The sequence below is a fragment of the Dermacentor andersoni genome, chromosome 2, assembly GCF_023375885.2.
Source record: "Dermacentor andersoni chromosome 2, qqDerAnde1_hic_scaffold, whole genome shotgun sequence".
NCBI classification, from domain to species: Eukaryota; Metazoa; Arthropoda; class Arachnida; order Ixodida; family Ixodidae; genus Dermacentor; species Dermacentor andersoni.
The window spans coordinates 167,841,221-167,868,632 of record NC_092815.1 but is presented as its reverse complement, the minus strand read 5'-3'; the positions used below and the strand labels follow the sequence as shown (position 1 = coordinate 167,868,632).

General features: G+C 43.3%; 1 protein-coding gene and 1 long non-coding RNA gene across 6 annotated transcripts in view; one reads left to right on the top strand and one right to left on the bottom strand.

The window, feature by feature from the left end:
• LOC126540499 (uncharacterized) overlaps nt 1–2,566 on the bottom strand; it is a 31,323-nt gene extending 28,757 nt beyond the window's left edge. The window contains exons 1-3 of the mRNA XM_072286587.1: nt 2,487–2,566; nt 1,313–1,366; nt 1,194–1,212 (exon numbers count right to left, since the gene is read on the bottom strand). Of these exons, the coding sequence (XP_072142688.1) occupies nt 1,194–1,212; nt 1,313–1,361 (68 nt within the window). The 5' untranslated portion in view covers nt 1,362–1,366; nt 2,487–2,566. The remainder of the gene's footprint in view (nt 1–1,193; nt 1,213–1,312; nt 1,367–2,486) is intronic.
• Nucleotides 2,567–6,160: 3,594 nt separating this feature from the next.
• Nucleotides 6,161–16,900, top strand: LOC129387257 (uncharacterized). 5 transcript variants are annotated; one of them, XR_008614514.2, is made up of 6 exons: nt 6,161–6,903; nt 14,168–14,254; nt 15,229–15,307; nt 15,396–15,427; nt 16,387–16,450; nt 16,666–16,900. It is a non-coding gene; the product is annotated as an uncharacterized lncRNA (long non-coding RNA). The 5 variants fall into 5 exon arrangements; XR_008614513.2 differs by lacking the exon at nt 6,161–6,903 and having other exon boundaries at nt 11,028–14,275; XR_011892864.1 differs by having other exon boundaries at nt 14,168–15,427.
• The last annotated feature ends 10,512 nt before the right edge of the window (nt 16,901–27,412 follow it).

The following is a 27,412-nucleotide window of genomic DNA, read 5'->3' as shown; positions in this document are numbered from 1 at the left end:
TCAAAGGGTTATAACCCTCTCAGACGTTATGAGACGTTCATAACCTCTGAGACGGCTGCGCATTGTCATTGCCTTACATTGCATATCGCATTGTGGCAGAAGAGATAAACTTGAATTAGATTATGGGGCTGTACGTGCTAAACCACAATCGGGTTATGAGGGACGCCTTAGTGGCGTACTCCTGAGTAAATTTGACACCGTGATGCTCTTTAACATGTCCCAAACTTTAAGTGCAGGTGTGTTTACTATGTCGCCCCCGTCGAAATGGAGCTGCCGCGGTTGGGATCAAATCTACGGTCTCTAGCAATTACATAGCCGCAAAGCAGACCGTCAACCGCTTTCGTAGTTTCACCTGGACCCTGCAGTGCGCTTTAACAAATGCGATTCTGCTTCCGCACGCCTTGCGTAATTTGTCCTCTTCACATATATGAATGGCGCTAATTTTCCAGAAATAGTAGGAACATACTGCACCGTACCTTGGAGCTTAAGCTTATTCAGTTTCCCCGCAAACGCTGTTGTTAGCAGTAGGGTTTCCTTGCCTTCTCACGTAGCTTAGCCCCCCCCCCCCCTCTTCTTGTATGGGAACTGCCTTTTCTCCTTCCTCTTCTGTACAGTTCTATCTACGTCCCCTCTGTACTCGCTCGTTAGCAGAAAAGGAAGCGCTACAGCTTCTGCAATGCTTTTGAGGAAATTCAAGAATAATTACAGCTGTCAAGAAGCGGAGGTGGCGAGGCTCAGGGAGCTCCAGAGAGCATTGTGCACATTCGACGCGGAAGGGTCCAAACGAGTTTGCCGCGTCGTCTTTCCTCTCTGACTCAGTCCTGTCATGCATACACCCGCTCTGAACCCTCATCCCCCCTCCACTCCCCCCCCCCCGCATGGTGCTCCGAAAGCAGAAGCAGCAGCAGCAGTGGGAAAGTCGAAGGAAGAGGCAAAGAAAGCTTCGCCTTAAAACCCGCAACAAGTGGTTCTTAATATGGGAGAAATCCCTCCAAAATATGTTCGCTAGTAAATCAATTGCCTAACACCCATACTGAGCAGTCTTATATGGTATACATCAGGAAAGAAATTATACTGTTCGAAATTACCGCTGCACGTGCTACACTCCCTGAAAATCGTGCTTTATCTCTGCACGAAGTCGCTAGCTACCATGGATGCTATGAGAATGCGCGCATGAAGAGAACGTTACATACGAGCTGAAGACGGCGCCATCTGTAACAAGAAACAAAAAAATCTGTTACCGATCCATGTCTAATACTATAAATGAAAGCTGACATTTCCATGCAAAATTGCCAGTGTAGCTATAACTTACAGGCTCCAGCGAGAACGCCCAGAAACACAAGAGATCCAGTGAGCTTCATTGTATCTGAAAGACGATGTCGAAAAAAAAGATAATGTCTTGTGATGAAGTGACACAAATAATAAATACGCTTACTATATAGAGTGATTTCTTTTAATCAATCAACTCTATTCAGATGATCTAAAATCACGTGTTTATCAGCTTAGACATGCACATCGCGCTAAGTTAACGTCACTGCTGTGCACTTATGATGTTCTGTGTCTAGACAAAAAATTATCAAGCATTCAGTCGGCATGCTTTGCGAGGGCACGCACCAGGATAAGGATAATAACTATTATAAAAAATGAAACAAACCGATGATTGCAAGTATTATTGTTCCAAAAATTTTTGTCTAGTTTACTGAAGGGTTTATAAATTACGGGAAGTACCTTTCATTTGTACACATGCAGACAGAATATTTGAGCACGTCACGACGCTCCTCAGCGACAAAATACACCATTCTGTTGTTAGGCAATCCGTAGCGGTCACCAATAGCAGTTCATTGTTAAAGATTGCATACGGCGCACTAGCCCACTGATATGTGGTGAGGTTTGTGTTTTCATCGTCCTGACCTTAGAAGACACGTCTTCCTTGCGGAAACGAAAGCGTATGCTGAATAGGATTGAGGTACTAGACTTGTTTATAAACGTCATTAAGTATGTAGGTTTTGCGCAATACAGGCATACTGAGAGTAGAGGGGCTGTGGACCATTCAATCGTTATCTAAGATAGTTTTTTTTAGTAAGATAATAAGATAGATATCTAGATAGTTATCTAGATAGTCAGTTTTTACTTATATTTGTATTGAATGATGTGTCTAGCATGCGGGAGACTGTTACGTTTATGCTGTTTCCTTAAATGCTTAAAATAGGCGTAACCAACGGCTGCCCCGTCTATGCTTGTATTCCTTTCGTAGTCGCCTGTTCCGCGCAAGAATCTACCCAACTGCTCATTTGCATAAACCATGTTATGCAACGACTAACCTAATAACACTGGGCGGTGGAATATTTAGCAACGTAGTTAAATTGCAGTGTGTCAGCGCCATCTCTGAACAAGTGGGTTGGGCACTAAAGAAACTTCAGTATATATAGATTTTCTTTTCAAATATGTCGCCTTGCCGGAAGTCGTTAGGTCAAACGCTTACCCACTGTTCTCTGCTTTCACGCCATCTCTGTTTGCTTCACTCAGCCAAGCGATTGTCGTCGGTCCAGTCGCAGCCGAGTTTCGTGTTCCAGACTAGGTTCTAAGGTGCCCGGTATCACCGCACGTTCACAACAAGGCGACTGCACTCGACTGGCTCACAATCATAGATGCTTTCTGTTAACGCCTGCATTTTACCGATAAAAACGAAAGGAAGTCTCTCTCGACCGGCGATAATGAAGAGATAACACACCTTCCGCACGGGTGACCACCGCGAAAGGCAAAGGTCATGTTGCAGTGTTTGAGGAGTTTATTTTTGCCACGGAAAAGTACACTCCTTGTTTATACTTGTTTCTTTTATTTTTTTCATCTAATCACTTCAGTCCTCTCTAAAAAAATCAGGAATCTTTTTTTTCTTTTTTGCAAAAACCACGGCATCAACTTGAGCCACACCGTAGTGCGCCACTCCAGATTTATTTCAGCCACAGAAGGCATGGTTCATCATCATCATCATCAGCAGCATCATCATCATCATCATCATCATCATCAGCCTGGTTACGCCCATTGCAGGGCAAAGGCCTCTTCCAGACTGCCCCGCTCATGTACTAATTGTGGCCATCTTGTCCCTGCAAACTTATCCTCATCCACTCACCAACTTTCTGCCGCCCCCTGCTACGCTTCCCTTCTCTTGTAATCCAGCCCGTTACCCTTAATCACCATCGGTTATCTTCCCTGCTCATTACATGTCGTGCCCATGCCGATTTCTTTTTCTTGATTTCAACTAATATGTCATTAACTCGCGTTTGTTTCCTGAACCAATCTGCTCTTTTCTTATCCCTTAACGTTACACCCATTATTCTTCTTTCCATAGCACGTGGCGTCGTCCTTAATTTAAGTAGAACGCTTTTCGTAAGCCTCCACGTTTCTGCCCCGTACGTGAGTACTGGAAAGACACAGCTATTATACACTTTTCTCTTGAGGTATAACGGCAACTTGCTGTTCATGATCTGGGAATGTTTGCCAAACGCACCCCAGCCCATTCTTATTCTTCTGATTATTTTAGTCTCATGATCCGGATCCGCGGTCACTACCTACTCTAAGTAGATGTATTTGCTTACAACTTCCAGTGCCTCGATACCTATCGTAAACTGCTGTTCTCTTCCGAGACTGTTAAACATTAGTTTTCTGCAGATTAATTGTTTGACCCACCCTTCTTATGGAGAACTGCGGTCGCTGTGGGACCGCTGTAGACATCTTTCAGTATTTTTACATACGGCTCGTCTATACCCTTATTCCGTAATGCCTCCATGACTGCTGAGGTTTCGGCTGAATCAAACGCTTTCTAGTAATCAATGAAAGCTATATATAAGGGTTGGTTATATTCCGCACATTTCTCTATCACCTGATTGGTAGTGTGAATATGGTCTATTGTGGAGTAGGCTTTACGAAATACTGCCTGCCTTAGTAAGTACTTTGAAGGTAATGGACAGTAAGCTGATCGGTCTATAATTTTTTAAGTCTTTGGCGTCCCCTTTCTTATGGATTTGGATTATGTTAATGTGGTTTAGATTAGATTATGAATGCTTGATTACATACATCAAAATGTAAGTACACGAGCGTTTTGGCATTTAGTCTCATTGAAATGCGGCCGGCATCCAAACTCCGACCTCGAGCTCCGCAATGCAACGTCATAGGTACTGCCCCACCGTGTTGGGTTTCGTTTCGAAAGCAGTGCTCACTGTAATTTTGGTCGTATACTGTCATTGTCACGAAATAGCGTTTTTAAATATATGGAAGGGGGCTCAATGAGAATGATTTTTTATACGCGTTGCTTTCGTTGTTGAGGTTTATATTTTATTTGGCTGTTCTATGTCTTGGTGCTTTACCCTACTAAAGTGTGCCTTTTATTTACTTATTAATAATTTTAGTTTATTCATTGATAATGCGAGCACAACACATTTGAAATGATCTAGCCGGAATCGTACTGCTTCTAGCTTCTCCAGTTGGATGTGATTTAACCCTATACGTAAGCGGTCAAAGTGTTGTGCAGTCGTAGGATCTTTTGTTCTACCATTTGTTTTATTCTTATGCTCGTGTAATAGCTCGAGCTTATAGAAAATATTGAAGATGGTTCATTGCTTTTCGTACAAGAACTTTGCTGTTATTACCAACGCTAAGGATGAAATAGGAAAAATTCTTGAGCCATTCCACTCTTTGAAGGCGGATTTCCAGCGAAGTTGTTTAGCGCGAGATACAGAAATGAGCCAGAATATTGAACAAGGGTAGGGACATACTTATCATCCTAATCTGTGGTCATCGTGGTGATATAGGTATACATGGCTCACAACCTCTTAATCAACGGCTCATATCCCCGTACACGCGGCCTCAGAATTACGACGGCAGAACAGAAGTGAATTTTACGCTGGAATCATGAGCGGCAACGGAGCCAGCAGTTGAAGAAGGCGACGACGACGAACACGCGAGCAGTGTCCCTAGCGCATTTGCGCGGTTGGCGCGAGAATGTTGCAGTCCTTTTGGAAAAATTTGTACGAAACATCTTTTCAGACATCCGCTCTTACCCGTGTGCTTCGAACCTCTTTAGGTGCCGCGTGTGCAAGGATACTTAAAGGGCGCGTTACAGGTTCCCGAGACCACAGGGGTGTGTGCCATTGAGCTTGGACCCTTTCTGCACAATCACCAGGATCAGCCCACATGACCCTTTTCTTCTGTTGCCACACGGCAGAAAAACTACGGAAGGTATGTCATATACAGCTTTCGCTGTAAGAATACCAGCTATCCTAGACTATAATTGCCTCAAACTGCAGCTGCAATAAGAGTAGCCGGCGTATAAAACGGTGCGTCCATTCTAACCACCTAGCGCTCAATGAAACAACGGACCCCAGAGTTTGACAGCGGAATTTATTATAGATTATTTCAGGCAATTTTTATGTTATCTGTAGCAAGTATAATCACGTTTACTTGCGAAAAAAGATGTTACCAAGAAAAAAAAAACTTTATCCCCTAAGTGGTGAGGTGCTACCTATTGGACAAACTTAGCACACTCCTACACTCCCGGAGCTTCTAACTTGTTTACAGCGCACATTCCGAATAGTAGGCAATAATTAAACACACGCTCAGTTTTAACCTTTACCCTATCGTTCAATAAAACCGTGACGCCTAAATTATCCTGCAAATATTCTCCTCATATAGATGACCGCATAAGAAAGCCGATTATCGCGCCCCCCGCGGTTAAGGCTCTGCATCTGTGGAGGCAACCAACACAAAACTACGCGTATGACAACGAGTTTCAAGACACCGGTGGGTAAATGAATACAGCAAATCCGTAAAAACAAAAATTCGTTCACGAATTACTAAAGGTGCTTCCGTCGTTCCGAGGCCCTAGATGGATTACTATAAGAGCGAAAAGATGCAAGCTTCAAAGGATCGTCGAAAGGTACTAGCCGCACAGAAAACCTGATTTATTTGTTTCACTAATTTGCAACTTTGCATTTCTCTACATTGTGACATACTATAAACCGACTCGACGTCAAAGGCAGTATAATCCCCGCTCTCAGAACTACACGCTGGTCTACTCGCTAGTCCGCGCTATAGCTGCAGAACTGGGGGCCACGTGCAACGTGTATATAAAGCTCAGTACTAAACATGGCGTGTATTACTCACTTTTTCGCTCCGGTGCTGCTAAGAGGCAGGAGACATACACTATGTGTAATGCTGCACGACCACGCCAAGCACCCCATTTATACCTGCTGGCTGCGCACCTTGCTAGCCGCCATTGTTCGGCCTTATCGACAGGGATGCACGTAGATAGAAAGGCTCGTGGGAAATTTCCGCCGTTGAAGAAACCTTTATGTTTTTTTTTTTTTTACTCTGTGTTCAGTGGCGCCAATGTTTGGCCAAGATCGTCTACCGACGCCAGCCTTGGGACAACAGTTGCGGCGAACCGCACGATTATCGGTGCCCCCTACTTTCAGCGAGACGAAGCGGTGCTGCTTGGTGAATATTCAACAAACGAGATAATCTCTTTTGCTGATCCAGGTGTCTAGAATGTCTAGAGGGAGACGTATCGCTAGCCGACGATGACCACACGCACACACTCACGTGAGCACAGCAACCGCGATTTCGCCTGACCCACTTCGCTTGCGGAAACCGAATGTCGTTCTCAGAGAGCAAACAACGATAACGTCATCACGTGCCTCAATTGCAATACGTGGCATCTGAACTATACCCGCTATCCGACAAGTGGCACCTTCTGGGTCATTCCCGAGATATTTCTCTGGACGTTCATTTAAACACCCAGGCCTCAAGTCCACGGCCGTGGCGTTGCTCAGCTGGCATTTCAAGAGTTACTCAAGATACCAGAGTCTTAAGCGAAGCAGTACTTGAGCAACAGGACGTTCACTAAAGGTGAGCGGTATGTATTGCGTAGTCATTGCTTCATGCATCTCGCAAGACTTATAACAAGCTTTATTCGGCCAGAGTATGGCTTTTTTTTTATTCTGCAGCCATGCAGGTAGCCTTTCAATTTAGATTACCGGAACCAGGGCAAGGGCGCGTGCGCAAGAAGTAACATATGCCAAGAGCCGTTAAAAAACGTGATGTGCAATCGCTATTTAGAAATAGCCCGATCTAAAAGTCACATCTATATTATACGAAATTGTGCTCCCGAAAGGAGGCGAACACTCGTCAGAAAATTCCACGTACCTAATAAAGTGTATGCGTATTCATAATTGAAAAATGATAACCTCCTCGCATGTATATATGCTTCATAGAATGTTCTTAACTTTTGTCATTGTCGCAAAAGATGGAAAGAAATTCGCCGTTCACAATAGTTAGTCCCTGCGGTTTTGTCACTTCGGAATGTAAACAATTCTGATAGCGCTTGAATTGTGGCTTGTCATTATTTATACCTTTTCTAGTGTCGTCCTCATTTTGCGGCATCTAATGATTTATTCCTACATTTCGGCTGGCAAGATTATTTGCACCAATATAACTCAGTGTCATTGCTGTTTTCGCTTTATGACCGGATGCTTAGCAGACAGAGCCGTGAAGCAAGAAAAATAAAGCTGAAAATAACTACTCTTTCTCTTATCTCCAGTTATCTTCTGCGACACGGTGATATTTTCTTTGCACACAGTACCAGTGAAGCACTAGAAGGCGTGTAAAATGACAACGGAATGGAAGTCGCACGGTGCTTTATCATACCAACCTGCTTATCTCGTCAATAACAAAATTTCATGTGCTTTCCGCGGCACAATCACAACACCTATATAACAAGCCTGTCATAAAGTGTAAGTAATTGCGGAGGGGGGGGGGGGGGGTTGCGCCACAAACAATCATAGCAGTTCTTGCAATCGCTTGCCTTTCTTGCCAAGCCCACCATTGTTATTAGTAAACGGAGTAGTTTGCCTTAGATTGCGTTCTCAATATTCTTCAGCGGTATTCCTATCAATATACAGCAAGTGTCATAAATAATACCCGGCAACTTCACCAATACTGTTACGGGAAACACGCACATAAATCTATTTGCTAGCTTTATTTACAGTGTTAGTTGGAGTGGGGCCAAATGGACGATCGACAGGGATTGGAACCACTTTGTCTTCATGTTCACGGCAGTCGTGCTGAAGCGGCATTTATCTGCGGTGGTCCCGTTTCAATATATATCGCCGTACAGTGGTACTCTAAAACTGATGCAAAAGAACGCGGTATTTTTTTTTTCTTTTGAAGCCACAGCGCCATCGCCAAGATCATAGCGCTTCCGTATATTCTCATAGTTAGATTTCAAAGAGTGCCAAGTTTGCGCACAGCGAAGCCATTCGCATGAACACGCGTGATTCAAAATGTCCTGACCAGACCACAAATACGGAGCGCTATCAAAAATACTGAATGCAAACTTTCATTCATAAACTACCTAAACAGCATAAGATTTCAATGATTGCCGCTCTTGTCCATAGCAAGTTTAATTAGACAAGCAGGAACTCTTCTAAGTGTCCTAAGTAGTGCGCTATCCAGGACAAGAAAATCAACCAAAAATACCTACCAAAATGTTTCACTCAAAAGACACGTGCGCCGCCATGAACCACAAAACAAGAAAACGTTCCAAAGATGAATAACCGTCACAAATATTTTGCTCACTCCATCAGGTACCAAGTGCATATATTCTGTACAAAAAATCATGATACAACGGCACGTAATCCGCATACCCGGTCTTCTCCTAAAAGATGATTGGATTAACACATGTGGTCTCATACGTTCATAGGAGATATCGGATATGTGGTCTATATGGTATTTACCATTCTTAATGGGGAAACACATGGAAACGCGAAATTACCGCAAAACAAACAGATGATAGCACTCGCGAAATGAATCCAAGTTGAGTGGGCCGCTTGTTCCTATATGATGGGTGCGCAGTGAATATCTCACATTTAGTTGCACAACCCTGTGTAAAACATGTAGAGCCTTGGAACCAACTACTGGTCATCCTACAGTTGTACCCGAGTGGTCAACCCTCACACTTTCTTGGCATTTACGTTCAGGGAAGGCGTGAATGGCGGTCCAGAGTAGCAGCATTCAACTAAATGGAACACGACGGAAAAAGAAATAGAGTTCCCTCAATCGAATGTTTCGCTTATTCGAAGGGCACAGAAATTACCACAAAGACTGTTTTATTTAAAAAGCCTAAAGTGTCTTAATTTCACTGCCGTGAAAATGAGACGTTATTGTACTCTGGTAGAAGTATCACAGCTTCTTTCACACTACGTATTTCTTCATGCGCTCTCGGATTTCCTTAGTCGACATCACGATGCACAACGGAACACACACAAAAAAACTAGACAATGTCAATGCCGTAGAGCAGCCACTGATGCCAGGACAGCGTAAATGACTGATACATTGGAGCTTCTTCGCTGTTTAGCATCCCCATTTGAAATTCTTGTCGACTTAGTATTCTTTTCTCATGAGATCTGACAGCCGATGAGGTAGGTACATTTTCTGTTCCAGTCCCGTTTAAACGGACTTGACAATAGGAAGCGTTCCAATTGAGCAATGTTTGATAACATTGTTCCTATACATGGCCAATCAAAAGTTAGTAGCCCCGTCCCATTCTTCGGACGTTTCTATTTAGGCGAGACATGTTTATCGGCAGTCCACTGTACATAATTTTGGTGTGCGGTCACGACATGTTAGTGCATTGGGCATTGTGCTCGCGCAAGATGAGGCTATGCCGCATTATAGCTTGCTTCACACATCTCTCAGAGAATCTAATACATATATATATATATATATATATATATATATATATATTGGCCACAAGTGTGTCGAGTATGTGCAACACTGAATGTTAGCATTATTATGCCGCTTAGACAGCATCGCATATACCATACAAAAGTGCACAAAAGCAGAAATTTACTACGAAATATCCCACTTTCAGTTGTATAAATTTTTTTCACGTAGACCAAGCACGCTGAGCTTAACAGTCAGGCGAACAGAATATGTACTTGCAAATCAAGCCCCGCACGGTGGCCATGACCGTATACAGCTCATGTGTGCTCAGTGTCAAATCGTGCGCCATCCTCGCGCGCTTAAATTTTTCCAATATGCAATTGTCTGTCTCTTAGAGCTGAAGCCCTTTCTTTCTCAACTTTTCTAATGCGGATTTAAAGGGGGTGAAAGGCACTGCCATCACTTTGTTTGCCATTTCGAAGCTTAAGGCAGTAGGAAGTATTTCCACCACCACCACCACCACCACCACCACCACCACCACCACCACCACCACCACCACCACCACCACCACCACCATCATCATCATCATCACCATCATCATCATCATCATCATCATCATCATCATCATCATCATCATCATCAGTTATTATGCTCAATTAGTCATTCTTAACATGCTATATTTTAGCCCATTTTGACTCGCATTATCAGAGTTCTGCATTCTTTAGGAAAAAAGGCAGAATTCTTTCATTTTAGTGACTTCCGAAAGCCGCCAGTGCGAGATATGAGAATCGGTTGCGAATCTGGCACAGTGAGTAAAACTAGCGAAGTCCATTTTTTTCTTACGGTGAATTAAAGAAATGGTAGGTAATTATGACGGAATCGCAACCTTTATTGTGGAAAATAATGCATTACATTATGAGTTCTATAAAAGGTGCCCCACTGCTGACGGCCTTGAGACAGTGGCACGGTTTGCCTTAACCTCTATTCTCGGGGCGAGGACTACAATACCAGAGATGTTCAAAATAAAATATAATAACTGCTCAGTTGTATGCGCGCCATAAGACGTGAAGCAACCCCAGCAGCGTCCATTTGTGTCAACAGATAAAAGCGGCGTTCTCATCCGATGCTGTTCATGTTGGGGCGTGGACGGCGGGGGGGCTGCGGAGGGCGGATAATGGACGGTCGCCAGGGAATGGCGAAGCAGGGCCCTCTGGCTGTGCCACCGCACGGACGACCAGCTACAACTGCAGACGATGGTTGGTCGTGGTCGCCGATGCTGTCTTCGTTGAACGCTTCCTTCAAGTCTGGAAGAGAATTTCGTCGCACAAAGAAGGCATTTAGTCTCTGTCAGATACACAAATGCAAGTGCGTGCGCGGTGACAAGTGCTATAGTACTTAAAGCTCCACAATTGAAGTGGCATGTTCCTCGCCGTAACATTAGCTTCAGATGGTCCTACAAGCAGTCTTCTTTCGAGTGTTCAACTAGGCCAGTAAGAAGGAACGGCGTACGTGTAGCTCGTGACGGACACAGTCCGAACACACGCACACATAATATATATATATATATATATATATATATATATACAGGGTGTCACAGCTAACTTGGACCAAGATTTTAAGTATACCCAAGAGCTCTAGAGACATCGTACCAACAGCATAGTAGCCGTAGTCGTATGTATTTATGGCCTGACCAGTGTTCTTTTCATCACGAAGTATTACTTAATTACTTTTAATTAGTGAACTTTTTAATTATTGCTTGAATCGCAAACGTATCAATTGCAAAGTTGTTGGGCACCTCAAATAACCTCCAAATCAAGCATTTGTTTGGTGCTAAACTTCGCCCCATTGGTTTTTCCGAGAAAAAAACAAAAGCGCGCGAAACATTCAAAACACGAAATAGGCGCCCGCGCGCCGCTACTCAAGCGCTCCCAAGCGAATAGCCACGGATACACGGCTTTACTATAGGAGGCAGCTCGATGTAGGGCTTCAGGCTATGTCATGGTCGCGGCAAGAAGGGAACACGCCGCTGACGAAAAGCGTTGCGGAGCCTTGTACGATGAGGCGATAAGAGAATGCAGCCGTATATCTTTCAATGGTTGCTTGTAGGCGCTTGAGTAGCCGCGTGCGAGTGCGCATCTATTTCGTATTTCGCGTATTTCGCGGGCGTTTATTTTTTCTTGCAAAAAACAACCACGACCACTTCAGCACGAAATAAATGGTTGATTCGGAGGTGACTTAAGGCGCCCTACAAATTTGTGATTGGTATGTTTGCGACTAAAGCAATAGTTAAAAAGTTCATTGATTATAAGTAATCAATTAAGTAATACTACGTGATGCAAAAAATTCTGGCCGTAAGTACCTACGACTAGGGCTACTATGCAGTCGGTATGATTTCTCTAGAGCTCTTGAGTATCTTTAAAATCCTGGTCCAAGTTAGCTGGGACGCCATGTATGTGTGTATGTATGTATGTATGTATGTATGTATGTATGTATGTATGTATGTATGTATGTATGTATGTGTGTATGTATGTATGTATGTATGTATGTATGTATGTATGTATGTATGTATGTATGTATGTATGTATGTATGTATGTATGTATGTATGTATGTATGTTCATTTAGATATACCCTGCAGGCCCCAAGAGGTATTGCGTAAGGGAGGAGAGCGCACTTAAGCATTAATTGTAACGTATGCAATAACTACAATACATACGTGAATACCAATAACAAATATAGTCAGAAGTGCAGTATTATGTAGTAATATATTCTTACAATGGTGTGCAAAGGAACTAAGCGATCACTTTTCAACGCAACAGCTCATTGAACAATAAACTTTTCAAAAGTAAAATATAATCAATAGAATTACAGAGCGAGCGTGACATAATTAGACTGTAACAGAACAGTATTTAATGCGCAGTTGCACATTATTAACGTTAAATCCAATCGAACAAATAATACGTTGGGTTGTATAACGTTTGAAAATGCGTTGGTAGAAGAAGCCCTAGATTTTCTTGGTCACTCTTAAAAACTATAGAGTTAGGAAGGCCGTTCCAAAAGGAAATGACTCTTGGAAGAGCACAGTAGTTAAATGCATTAATCTTTGCGCAGATGCGCATGAAATTGAAGTGGTTGTACAACCGCTGAGGCCTGTAAAGAAGAGTTTCAAGAAGCAAAAATAAAGGCTCTGTGTTATGGACGTGTTTGTGAAATAACTATAGCAGGGCTATATCACAACGTTTACGCGAAAGCTGTAGTGAGAGGTCTACATTAATTTGTGTTATGCTTTTGTTATCGTCGTAAGAGAGTGATATAAAACGCATACCCCTATTCTAAATAGCTTCGAGATTTTTGATCAAATCATTCTGATGGGGAGACAAGCTGGATGGTGCGTATTCGAGCTGAGGTCAAACAAATGTTAGGTTAGCTAGTTTACGAATACTTGTATATTTAGTAGAATTATGTAAGTTGCACCGTATGTACCCTAGTGATCTCCAAGGAATGCCCCATATGTTTGCAGTGTGAGTTGACCACGAAGGCGTCGAAGTTAGCTTAGCACTAAGATATTTGTATTGAGTACCATGCAAAACAGTCGTTTATTTATGTGATAAATAAACAACACCTTGTGTACTTGATGCTAAAAGAGGCAACTTCACATTAAAAAATATTAAACTTTACTAGCCAAGTGTTACACGAAAAGAAAATAACTTTTGAATCTTTTTAGAAGATTGGACCATCATCAGCACCCTTACTGAAACGATGAAGAATAAAATCGTCAGCAAAAATTTGCACAGGTGAAGAAATGCTATTGGGTAGGTCACCAATGTATATTAGAAATAGTAACGGTCGAACAACGCTGCCTTGTGGTGCACCTGAAATAAATGTGTGAAACACGAGAGGAATAAATATTAGCTGGTGTGAAATGCTGACGATTGATAGGACATTGCGAATCCCTGTTAGTGTAAGAAAATCTAATTTAGGAGAATACTTTGAAATCCCACGGCGATGTGCGACAAGGTCAAATGCTTGTATGTATGTATGTATGTATGTATGTATGTATGTATGTATGTATGTATGTATGTATGTATGTATGTATGTATGTATGTATGTATGTATGTATGTATGTATGTATGTATGTATGTATGTATGTATGTATGTGTGAATGAGATGAAAGCGGGTTAACCCTTGGGCCCGATTTATTTTTCATTAATCTTCTCATAAGAGGGCAATAAAGAACGACACCAAGGACATCATAACGAATTTTACTTGTACTTACTAATTGAACTAACGAAATTATAAATAAATGACAATGAAAGGGGATGAAAAAACAACTTGATGCAGATGGTGAATGATCCAGCGTCATCACATTACTCGTGGGATGCTTTAATCAATTGAGCTACCGCGGTGCTGTTTTCCCATTCACTTTCTTGGGCATTTATGTTTTACTACTAGAAAAAGCCTCGGGAGTGTTAGCCAGCGCCACCACTCACAAACCTTGGCGGCGGATGTGGAACATCCTTTCTGCCGGAGGCGTCACAAGTACGTGATATATGTATATAGGTACGTGCCTGTGTGTGTTTAGTACGTGCATATTATAATTGTTTATCTAATTATAAATTCAAGGACATAGTACTTGCAGTAAGGAAAAGGTTGCTCCGTTTCATACTTAGCACGCAACGCCATGAAAACTGTGCAAATAGCCTAGCCATACAAGTCTCGCAGCGCGCGTTTCACCCAGTCGCAGAGTTTCAATTGTGACACTTTCCACTGAATAACTTCTTTAAATTTCAAAAATGCAACTTTTTGAATGTCAGGTCGTCTCATCACTTATTATTTGCATTTTGCTGCTGTCGGTATGCGGCGCACTGTATTGAGATGCGAGCACCAAGGTTTCGCTGTCACCGCTAGGGCAGAAAAATGTCCCCCCATCAATTCGGTCATAGACAGGTTTAGATCTGCGGTGCATTCCATCTGGTAAATACACTACATTTTGTTACATAAAGGTTCAATACTTACGGTTACATCGAATAACGTGACGCATTACTATGCCTTTTTATTTCGTAAATGATCTATTATTTTTTAATCTCCCATGCTATCAGTTAGAGAAGTCCCTCTAGCCATCGTAGGGTTGCACGTTATGTATGAAAAGGAGTATAGGTACACCTTAAAGGTTTCCCGAAACATGCATCATGCGTCTCTGCCCTGCGGCACTGATTTCATCACCAATGTTATAAACTGCGTTAGGCTTATATCGCGAAGATCAGAAGTTGTTGAATGCTTGTTATTTAGATAATGCCTCACTGTGATATGCAAAGCAAAGATAACGTGGCTTCTTCAAATAAATCAGTTTCTTTGCCACGTCTCTTTCTACACAGACCTGTAGAATCTCAAAGAGCCTTGATACTATGACGAATTATTTTGAGCTCTCGTATTGCATGACCAGGATATTTCTATTATCAATGGAGGGGTGGCTTCAAGCGCACAGCCTCCTGTTTTGGCCATTCTTTATTCAGATATGACAGCTAGACTGAAAGGCAGCGTGGGACCACCCTATCCCTCCTGTATGCACGGGTCTCTGGCTGCTAACATAAGGTAAAATACAAGTACCTTCTCGTCCTTAAGATTCCGTCACTTACGCTTCCTTTGAAACCGTAGTTTGAAACCGCTTCCTTTGAAACAGCGCAAGAAGCGGGGCCGGAGACAAGACACCACGTGAGTCTCGTTTCTAGAGCTGATTCAACGCTTGCTGATGTGTACAAACTAGCGCAACATCGCACACTTTGGAGTTCAAGTTTGCTGCCACATGTCATAGCTATGGTTGTGGCAAGGAGTAGCCAAGTAGAGAAACGACCTTTTACCTTTCAACAGTGCCTCATCGCAACACCTCAGTTTGGGCGCTATACTCCTCTGACACATCTGGCCTTATCCCTAGTTCATAAAAATCAGTACTACCGCATTCTGCCTGTGTCAACTGCAAGGATCATAGACGACATGTATTCATCAACTTTTTTTGGCTAGGTGTTGTAAAATGTTATATAATTCCATGTTCTATATAACATAGAAGAATGACGGCTTTGCATACTCTTAGTACGCTACACATTTGTAACCGCTACATCGCGTTGCAAAAATAATGCCTGACATTATCATTTCCATTCTCACTGGCCTCACTCGGGATTGTCGTGTGTAACTTCACTTAGGAGAACTATGTCGTATAAGGCTGGCATATGGCTCAGACTTTCATTGATGCTGCTTAACTATGAACGGACAGTAATCATATACGCAATAAGCACCCCGTAACGAGGCGCTAAGTTGGGAGCGAATGGGCCGACACTTAGCAATAAGGTCTGGCCACGATACCGGCTGATAGCACCTACTTAATAAAGGTATTAGAGCTTTATGGCTGACAACATTTGAACCTACTACAATGAGTATTTGGGGAACAAGAATAATCGATGAGTGAAGCCTTGACCGACCCGAGACGCAAACTCATATAAGATTTTGGTCTGATTTAGGTCCAATGGTTTGTCACAATTTCGTATGCTTCTAAGCTTTGATTGCTTCTATAATGATAAATTTTGTAGGTGCAAATTAAGAACTAATGCTATGTGCGTCCCAAGCATACCCACCCATATCGTTATGCTAATATTAGCTGATAATATATTGCTTTCTAGGCCGCACAACACCCCAGGACTGAATATTTCCCTTTGGAAGAAGGTAATTTGATATTGAGTGAAGGTAAGTTTTAAAAAATTAAGGGTTGGTAACAATGTGCATAATTAACGCGACACACTACTCAGGGGCACACCTTACGAATCACAGTGTTGCTTTAGAATGTCAAAGTTTCTAGTTAGCAATTTACATTTTGTAATAATGGAAGAAAGCGTAAACTCACCATCACTTTTCTCCTCTGGTCGCCTGAAATATTATAAATATAAAATACATTATTTCAGGTACATCGGGATTGGAAAGTTGCTGGATTTATAAATTCCATGGAAGCACAAGTTTGCGCCTATAAGCATGGTAGCGCAATGCACTGCATCGTCAAATGCGCTCCCTGTGTACCAAGATTTTACTTTCGGTCAGCACAGTGCGCCGTTATATGCGGTGACTAGTGAACATGACAATTAGCTACTGAAGCCTACACCACGATGTTGGTGGTAGAATAAAAAAAAATTGTAAACACGATACCGGCATTTTACTGTCCTTTCAGTGTAACTAAAGAAGTAAGGGTATCAAAATCTTCTCAGAGCCTTCGACTATGGCGTGCCTCAAAAGTCTTGTGTAAATTTGGGCCATTGAACTTCAATAAAACAAATAGCCTTCTCTATCACGCTCATTTGATAAGCGACATTCCGGGTCAGTAATTATTGAAAGGTACTTGCACTCTTGGCCATCTTGGGCTAGCTACTCTTCTACCTGTATTTAAACATTATTTCTTTCTTCTGCTTGTAATATAATGAATACTAATAGCTAATTACCAAATATGCGTTGTGCGCTACGTGAAATATATCTAAAGAATGCATTGCTACATCTGTATAACACGAGGTACTCTCCCACGCATGGTTGTTGTACGTAGGGGGTGCATATTTTCATGAAATGCATTATGTCTTTTGTGCGGGCACAGTGCCGCTACAGACGGGAGTCGTGATATACGGGGTGGTACAGCGAATACTTTCAAAATTCTTGCAAATTGCCTGTCACAGATAGCACTATTCTAGCCCTTGATCTGGACTACTCGAAGAGACGGATGTTATCTGCGTGATAATTTGACATGCACAATAGGTAAATGACAAAATTGACTAAGTAAGGTGTTGCCTATTTACCTTATGGCACATATTGAAATTTAATAATTGTAGCCGGTGTCGCCGCAAGGTCACATAAAGAAATTGTGCAGATTACAATATCTTCAAGATATTCGCAATCAAACTTACAGTACAAGTGCACTGTCGTTCCACTTTACTTCCTTAACAAAACGTCGTTTTCTGCATAGAAGCACAAAGGTAACTGGACCGCCAATGTATTTCTTCGCAAAGTTCGGAATTTATTATAAAGCACGGATAAAAATAAGACTCCTTCAGCCATTTATTATGACTTGTTCATGTTCCTAGCTCTCCTTCGGAGCTGTTGCTTCTTTATCGGCTTTTCCCGCTGATGCTCTGGGGTCACTACATCTTCCAGAGCACCTGTTTTCATCCCGGATTACATTAGCAAGCGATGCCTCTTCGACCTTGCCACGCGGTTCCTGGTTATAGACGGTCTCTAGTATCTCCTGCTGTGTCACGACCTTCGTGACGAAGTAAGGGCCTGTGAATGGACACTTCAAATTAAGGCCCTTGTGCACAAAAGCATGCTTCCAGGCTATACTGTGACGCTTATCAAAGTTCATCTTCATTGTTTGCCGATATACTTCCTTGTGTTCGTCCGCCATAGGATTTTCTTTGGGGAAATTGGGGATTTTCTTTGGAAATCTGTTGGAAATAAAGATATATTCAATGCAATTCAAAAGGATAACTTTGTCAACTAAGTCAATTTCTTCGTCTGCTGGCAACCATCATACTTTCCCGAAAGCCCTAAAAAGTGGGGCCGAATCCAGGTCCTGCTGTATACGAGCGATTGTGATGAGACACGGCTGCCTCGATGACGCATTTTCACCCGCCTGTGATGTCTGGATAGAAGGAAAGGAACATCTTCAGGGCTTTAACAGTTCTTTCTGCAATGGAGTTAGCTTCATGGTGGCATGGCACTGGAAAGCGGAGTTTGATGCCTTTTTGTTCGGCCCACTGTCGAAGCTTCAGACTGCCGCAAGCGGGTCCATTATCAGCCGCAATGACCTTGACATCTTTGAACACGCATCGTTCGAGAAGCGAGATTACACAGTTTGCATATTCATGGCAAGCGTTAGCATGCACATGCGTGAATTCATCCACAGCAACGAAAAATGCTTGGGTTTTTCTTACGCCTTCACCCTTGTCCTTACCAAGGTGCAGCACTTAGAACGCTACATCAGGATACACAGGCACCACCGTTCTATTTCCTCGAGCACTGAACTTCGCTTTGTAGATCTGACAATCATGTCACGTTTTAATGTAGTTAGCGCCATCTGCCTTCACGTTTGTTAAAGTGAATCTTTGTCTGAGCTTTCTACACGTCTTCCGAAATTCATGATGTCCTCGAGATTTCGGGCTATTCTGGTAGAGCCTTAGAATATTTCTCACTTTTGTTTCAAGCACATGCACCTTCCCATTCTCGAACATCAATTCTCGTGTTTCTTCTGAGAGTCTTAAGAGGTCCACATGTTCTGATCCAGTCTCTAGAGGTATGTGAAGTCTGGACGATGAATCAGCATCCTGGTGATGTCCAGAATGATAATATTCCTCCAAATTTAGTGCTGTATCTTGCTGGTCCACCTTGCAACTCTCCCCTTTGACTGCGAGACATGGAGAAGATGAGTCAAAGCCTGGTTGTGCGTAAATAATTTGGAACATCTGTCCTATAAGTATGTTGAGAAATATCTCAAGGCCATGACAACTACCAACAATATTTTTCCGTGGTGCAGTAGCTCACATGTGCCTTGTTAAACGTGTACAAAAATTTGCTATTACTCGTAGTTGTCTGGCTGTCGGCTCCTTGGCATCAATCTGGTGAAGAACAGGCCCAGTTCAACAGTGTGAAGCATAAGTGTATAGCTGAAAAGGTAAAATGAAGTCGGGAAGTTTTAACAGGCTTAGGTGAGATGACGTTAACTATCTCCTAAGAACAGCGTTCGCATTCGTCAGACCAAAAGTATGAAACGCCTTTTTGAGTTAAGGCTCTTGGACACTTTGTATTCTTAGCATGGGCTTTAATAAACGCTCGGAAGCGCCCGGTGAGGCCTAAGATACCCGCAGAGAATGAACGTCCAGAGGCCTTGCAAGAGACCTTATCCGCTGCACACGTAATTCCTTAGTACTCTCGCTTTTTCCATTAAATCATCTGCCGAAAAATACCACGGTCCAACAAAATATTTCACCCTTCTTCGGCTGGATTTTCAGCAGTGCTTTACTAAGAGATTGCAGTACCACTGAAAGGTGAGCTACGTGGTTAGTTCTGGTCCTTGGATAAGCTAGAATGTCGCCCGCGTATTCGTTGCAGCATTTCCCAATGAAATCGTTTACGACTCATCATCTTCTGAAACCATGCGCCTGAGTTTTTTTCATCCGAACGAGAGTCGAAATATTCATATACATCAAAAGGTGTCACGAATGCATTTTTGCCCCTTCTTTAAGGCTACTTGCCAATATCCTTTACACAAATACATTCTTAAAAACCATTCGCGCCTACCGGTTTTGTCAATTATCTCGTCAATAATTGGCATTGGAAAGGGAAATAGATTGGTTTGCCTGTTGACGATCCGGTAATACGCACACAAGCGGAAACATTCATCTTCTTTAGGCACGATCGTAATCTGTGGGGCAAACGATGATGTGCACCGTCTAACGATGTCAGCGTCCAGAATTCCTTGACGCTACTGTTTCAGCCAAATCGGGCTCTCGTTGTTCATGACATGCGACATTTTTCTGACGACACTTTTGTCTAGAAGTTGAAAGGGCACTTCGATCGTTGTGGTAGCTGATGGATGGGTACCAATATGGATAAGTTCAGGATACTACAATGTCACTTCATCGGCACACGTGACCATTGTGGGTTGTTTTTCACTAACATTAGAGAATTTTTCTGTGTTATCAGTTGTGGCGACATCATTCCATAGTATGTTCACTTTGAGAAGTTTCATGTGGGGTCAGATAAAAGGAACACAGAATTGGCACCAGACATTACGAGGCTCTTCACACGCTCTATTTGGTCTCTGTAGGTAACTTCTGCCGGCGTCCATTTCGTGAACTCACTGCAAGTTCCATCCAGCTGCAATCCCTGTTTGGTTTTCCTGGACAGATGTCATCGTTATCGACCATCTTCTCATTGATTAGGCTAAGTGAAGCACCAGTGTCAATCAGCGCTGAGACGTTGTAACCCTTTACAACCATGGGAACGAAAAGTATGTTTTGGTTCACAGTAAATACATTCTCTTGTTCTTTAATTATATGCCCCTGTGAATAATGATAAGACCACACTTGAGACAATGTGTGGCTTTCACTTTATTGATGTTCAGGTCGATTTGCTGCGCAGTAATTCGCGTATTGCAGAACTTCTCTAAATGACCCTGTTTTGTTAGGCTTTGGTTACCCTTCTTGTTCCAACGCGACTTCAGCTGTGGGCTCGGATTTTACGTACCTCAAACAATGAAGCAGCTCCTCAGAAGTTAAGGGAGCCTTTATTTGTATTTGTTTTTGGTAGCCTTTCTTCATGCCATGTACGATTCGACGCGTGATGCATGAATCTGGAAGTGGTGGTTCCGCATTGTAGAGCAGTTGTTGCTTCTCGGAGAAATAATCAACTATGACAACTTCTTCTTGTTTATACATAATGGCTTTCTTCCAGAGTTCTACTGGGTTCTTTCTGAAAGCACTGAGATAGCTTTTTTTTTTTTTGCATGACTTCCATGCGTTTTCCTTTAGTTAGGCAAAGCGCAAGTCGAGCCACTTTTTGGCACTTCCAGGCAGGTAGGCTCGCATCTTGAATGTTTTGCCGGAGTCTGTAACAGTGGTTTTCTTCACATGCTAATTAAATACGTTGAACTAACCGTCTACAATGGACGAACTACCATCGAACATATCCTGGCTTACTGCTATGCGATTAGCCCTGTCCGATACAAATAGCGCCAGTAATGCTCACTGTTGCCCTAGTTGATGCTTTTCCAATTGAGTCAACTGGGTTAACGTCTCTGACGAACTTGACGTTTATGTGCTGGCATCATTATGGCTTGAAAGATGATCCTTATCGACGTTTTGTTTGGTCCAGGTTTCAAAATCCGAGAGTGCTATGTTGACCCTCACAGTACCTCTAGCGATGACATCGTCGATTGGCGGTTTGTCACTCGCCGAGATGGCCTCGATGCGACCAGGGGCAATCATCTCTTTCGGTGTTGCAATGAAGTTCTCACCGTCAAGCTCGTAGCCTGCGATCAGTGGATGGCCGAATGGTTGTGTGAGGTAGATGGTTACCCACGTCTTCTGGTTACTGTCATCGGCTGCACCAAATATAAAGTACCGGCAAAAACAATACGCCTTCAATAATTTATTAGGACTTGTTCATATTCCTAGCTCTTCTTCTTCGGAGCTGCTGCTCTCTTATCGCCTTTTCCCGCTGATGCTCTGGGATCACTCCAAATAATATCTCGAAACTAGTGTCATACCGAGAATGTGTTCCAAGTGATCCGCCTTGCGAACTCCACGACTGGAATTTGTAAATTGCAATATGTGCACTAAGGTAATTAGTTAAGACCATAATACTACTCCTTTGGTAGCTAGTCGACCATAAATTTGAACTTATCCTGCAAGTAACGTCTGCCTCTTCAAGTAGGCAAACTCAAGAACTAGTATTGGCCGATCTGCAACTGCCAGTTTTTAAGAATTTCTGAAAGTGTTTGCTGAAATCCCCGGTATGTATTCATATATGCATGCAACTAGCTGAAAGAAGTACCCGTTTTAAGTGCGAATATAAATGGCTCGTTCATGAGACAGGCTGCATTTAACACGGCGCCGTTTAATCACAGAAGTGGAGTAGGTCAAAGGAAACGGTCAATTCACCTTGAATAACTATTGTCCAATAAATTACATTCGTTGCGAGAGCCGACTGATTATTATAAAGAAAGCCGAGTCAACAGCGGTTGACAATAACAAAGATAAGGTCTTCTTCGGGAGACTAACGTACCATGGGGTTTGCTGTTTACGCTGATATACATTGGAAATCTGTGCACATTTTTAGATAACATTATCGCCAGGATGGGCCCAAATCGTTTGTGTTGTTAGGCCACAGTTCCGGATGTCTTGATTCTAGGCGTGCGCAGTTTGAACGACCGCATCTGTGTTTCATTTCGGCCTTTCTCTGCTAAATAATGCATTATTACTGCTGTGCACGTAGGTCTATGCTAACTTTGTGCGTCTGTTTTCTTCCAAATTTCATTTGATCCCTTCTTTGGGGTCCTACATGCTCTAGAAGTCCTCAAATTGTCTAGTTTGACGTGATAGAAGTGAACAGCCACCCAGGTCCCACAAAACCCAAATTCTCCTAAGACGACCTTGTTTTTTTAAAAAAATACGCGAGAAAAGCAGATGAAACAGTCTATGGACCCCCCCCCCCCTCTTCTACCCCCGTCCCCTTTGCTCTCTACTATATATACGTCTCTGAAGGTATATACGCACTTGACTGATTCTGCAAAGCGCGAGATCGCGGGATGATATCTCCGCCACGGCGGCCGGATTTTGATGGGTGAAATGCAAAAACACCGGGTGCACTAAAATTTAGGTGCACAATAATGAACCCCAGGTGGCTTGCTTCATGATCAGATCGTGATTTTGGCACCATAAAACCCAAAATTCTTTACTTCACAGAAATGCCTGTGTTATTTCTGCGTAGATTTGTAGCGATAACTTTTCAGGAAGATACCAAACTGGGCGCCATTACTTATCGACCAAGCAAAAAGTGACGAACGTACCCGCCGACCTGGCTTAGTGGCTTTGACGTTGCGTAGCTGAGCACAAAGTTGACGGTTGCATTGACGGCCACATTTCGATTAGATCCAAATGCAATAATGATCGCGTACCCTGCTTTCAATGCCCGTTAAGTAGCCCAATATGGTCGAATGTTATCCGGAGCGCTCTACTAAAGGTACGTCATAACGAAGTATGTATATTTTTGCGGTACGGTAAACACCATGAATTCTATCCGACGATTAACGCAGATCGACTGAAGTGTGCGCTCTACATGTTTGGAATAACTAGCGTTACACGAAGCGTTGTATAAAGCAGTTTTATTTTTAGCAATGTTGCATGGTCAGTCAGTATGATGCTGAAATTTGGCTTTCTTAGTAGTTAGCACAAATCCACTTCCCGTGTTCCACCAAGATGCCCCGTCGTACGTCCCCAACAAACAAACACATGTGAAACTTGTCAGCTGCAAGCCGTGTTTACTTCTGGCCCAAAAAGATAAAGCACCATCGGTTGAGTCAGAAATATTCGTGTCATTGAGATAAGCAGACCTTGGTCTTTTAGGTCAATGCATGAACATTCCCAGCTACGAGCTGATACCTGTGCACCTGCACGACCGCAGAAGCTCACGCACGTTGGCCGTCGAAGCGCACTTGCGGACAGTGCTTAGGAATTTATCATCATGTTTCGTATATAAAGCGGTTAACAAAACCATAATTAGGTTCCTCAGTTTAGTGATTTTCCGATAAAATCTGCTTGATCGGCTCGCGTGAGATGCGAAAAATGGCTTTTTATGGCGACGAGGAGACACGTCTTGTAGTTTGCTTTTGACCATATCTGCTTAGATACTTAAGCAAGTAAAGCGGCTGGGTACTGGTGAGTGGCTACTGCACGCAACTGTACTCGCGTCAGTTGCTTCATAATACGTAGAATCCTTTACCTCATACCAGACACTTTCTTGTAGGTAAGGAAGTCGCTTTGTTTCGCGCTTCTTGAATAAAGCAAACACTAACCGGACATTTACGAGCGTGTAATGCGAATGTTTAGGCTTTAAGGGGGCGTTTGTTTGGGCTAGGCGTTTTTGGCCACAATCTCGAATTCACCGAACCGCTTCAGGGATCTAACGTCCTGCATCTACCGTGACATTTCAGTGTAAAGTATATTTTAATGCGACAGCGTTAAGGAGCTCGTGTCGCAGAAACGCCGATGTCGTCGGAGTCGGCGGCGTTGGCCGTGAGCGAAAAATCCCTGAAGGCAATTCATAAGTAACAACTAAGAAGATGGGCTGGGTGGCAATCGAACCAGGGTCTCCGGAGTGTTAGACGGAGACGTTACCACTCAGCCATGAGTTCGATGCTTCAAAGCGGGACAACAGCGCCGCTAGTGAATGCGTTGTTGCTTTAGAAACGTGCCGTAGAAAGTTATACTGCTTTGTATACCGGAAATTACGAGCATTAAATAACAGAAGTCCCAGTTAAACGAGTACCGAAGTACGTTTCCGCTACATTTCTTCTGCGCTTGGCGCACACGCAGAGCCATCTGGCGGCAAGCACAGAAGACCCCCTCCTCGCAATGTACGGCGCTGCCCCGACAGGTGGCGCGCCACTCGCCCGCTTCTCCCCTTCTTCTCGTCAAGAGCATGCCGAGCGAATGAATGGGCCGTTGCGAACGGGGAGCAATAACGCTATCGCGTTCCACTCTTGAAGGCGAAGCTTAAGCGTCCTCCAATTTTTATAGCTTTCTCGTTTAAACTACTGTGCCCCCCCCCCCCCCGGTAATGGAAAGCTTGCTGACTTTCTAAGCATACAGTGGCACAGCCGGATGAGCTTTAATGGCGAAGACTTGAGGAGAAGAGGATGACGATTTTGAAATGGAGACCATAGTGAAACCACAACACCGTGATGACGATAGCATGAGGGCGTTGGGATGACGGCTAGTGCAGGGTGACGATGGCGTGAAGACAACTGTATTAGACGGCTGTGTGACCACAACTGTACAACCACGACAATGGCGTGACGAAGATGGCGTGACGACTTGATAGCGTGACAAAGAAAATTGAATGAATAAGTTGGAATGACGATGACGGAACGCCCACGACGGTATCATGACAAATATATGACAATGAAGGTACGACGGTGTCAGTAAAACATCGATGACGTGATAACAAAATCGTAAGCAGGACTCGATGACGACCGCACGATTACGATGGAATAACAATAAGGGGATTACATCGATCGAAATAGAAAGGCGATGCGACAACAACCGCGGGACGACAATGGTATGGCGACGTGTGTACGAAAGAAAATGGGTTGAAAGAACTACATGTTTAATGCAGGAATAAAACTAAGGTGCTCAGCACGACCGCTCAATACATTACCTGCCTAGACACCGGACGCATGCATACTTGTCAGCTTTTGTTGATTACAAACAGAAGCCCAATACCTCTTCCTGTTTTGTCCTTTGAAGTAGTGCGATAATATCGAGGGGAGAAAAGCAACCACGCAAAACAGCACTGCGTCAAAATGGCACGCCGTCAATTTTACACACATTTTTACATTGCAGGTGATCACAATTTTACAAGTCCATCCTGTTCCAAGTTACCAAAATTATGCATAGTAGTGTTGACTTTCTTTTAGTGAAAAACGTGAAGGGAGACCCCTCTTACATAGCAAGGGGGTCGAGTGGCATGAGTGTCGAAATTGACTACACGCGTTCTTTCTAGGCGTATTAAGGTGACCGCAAGTGCGTCACTTCGAGCTGCAGGCGCACTGCTGAAACGGTGCGTGCAAAGCCATCTATCGCTTTTTGATGTCATTGGCACAAGCACCGCATTAAATAGCAAGGATTGGTAAAAAAAACTGACAGTGAATGAGGGAGCCCAAGCTTATATCTGGCTATAGACCTGGGAATGAAACGTGCAAGTAGTTCTGAAACTTATCACTGTATTTTTTTTTTTTTTTTGGTAGCGTCGCGTTTCGCAGCTGCAAATTCGTTATGAAGCGACAGCACGTCTCCATTCTTCCCTGGTGACTGCTAGCGCTTTGGGTCCTTGTGTTACACTGGGGCCGCATTCCGCATGCAGCCACATCACCCAGACCATTCTTCCTATAGCAACTAGGTTTACGTATCGAGATATTAAAGGAGTTCTTAACAGAGAAGGCTGTAATGTTTCGTCGCCAAAGATCGCCTTCTCAATATTGTCGTCGCAGTCGCCATTGTCAACGTCTTCCTGCCGTCGCTCGAACGCTTGCGTCACGCACAACTGTTGGCCTTACCACAAACAACAAAAAGAGCATTGGTCTGCCCTGGTAACGCTTCCCACAACCACAAACGACGCTGAATAGCTATCTTCTAAATGTTTTGGTCAACATGAAATGAAACCAAGAAACAACTTGAAGCCACACAGTGCCCTACAACAGTACAAACTTTGAACGCGTAAACTAATGCGTGGAGCTACCTGGCACAAAAGGAATCGTTTTAAGTTACAGCTACCGCTTTAGCATAGCTCGGGAGCGGAGGTTGTGCTGTGCGGATTATAATGGTCTCGGTGGCAACTGGTAGTACCCGCCGAATAAACATAATCCCTATGAAATCTTTTACAGTTCCCTTTGTATGCAAAATCATGCATGGTGTCGAAAGCGCACCGAATGTGTTCCGTTTCTTTCAAGTAATAGATGGCCCGTAAAGTGAAAAATACGAAAACACAATGTAGATACAGCTGTGTGCTGTAGGCGTGCTCACGTCAGTGCAACTTACCAGGAATCCATGTCTAAACGTTGTGTTTGTAGAAACCGCTTTTCAACTTCTTAACACTGAAACAAAATATTGCAAGTTCTATGGCTTTACATGACATTTGAGCTTACTGGTGGTTTTTGCTGAGACAACAAAAAACGCGGCATAACCTCGGACGCTAAAGATTGAACCTACTGCGGTCACACGCTTGTCGCCAGAGAAGCTGACAATTTTGGTCACGACTTCAATAGGTACAATTAGCCCCACGCATCAATCCTTAGGAAAAACATTTTTGTACCAAAGTTGTTGAATCACCATGTGGCACTTGTGCATCGGTGTAGCGATAAGGGCAACAGGGCTGGAAAAACTCGCAGGGAGGCAA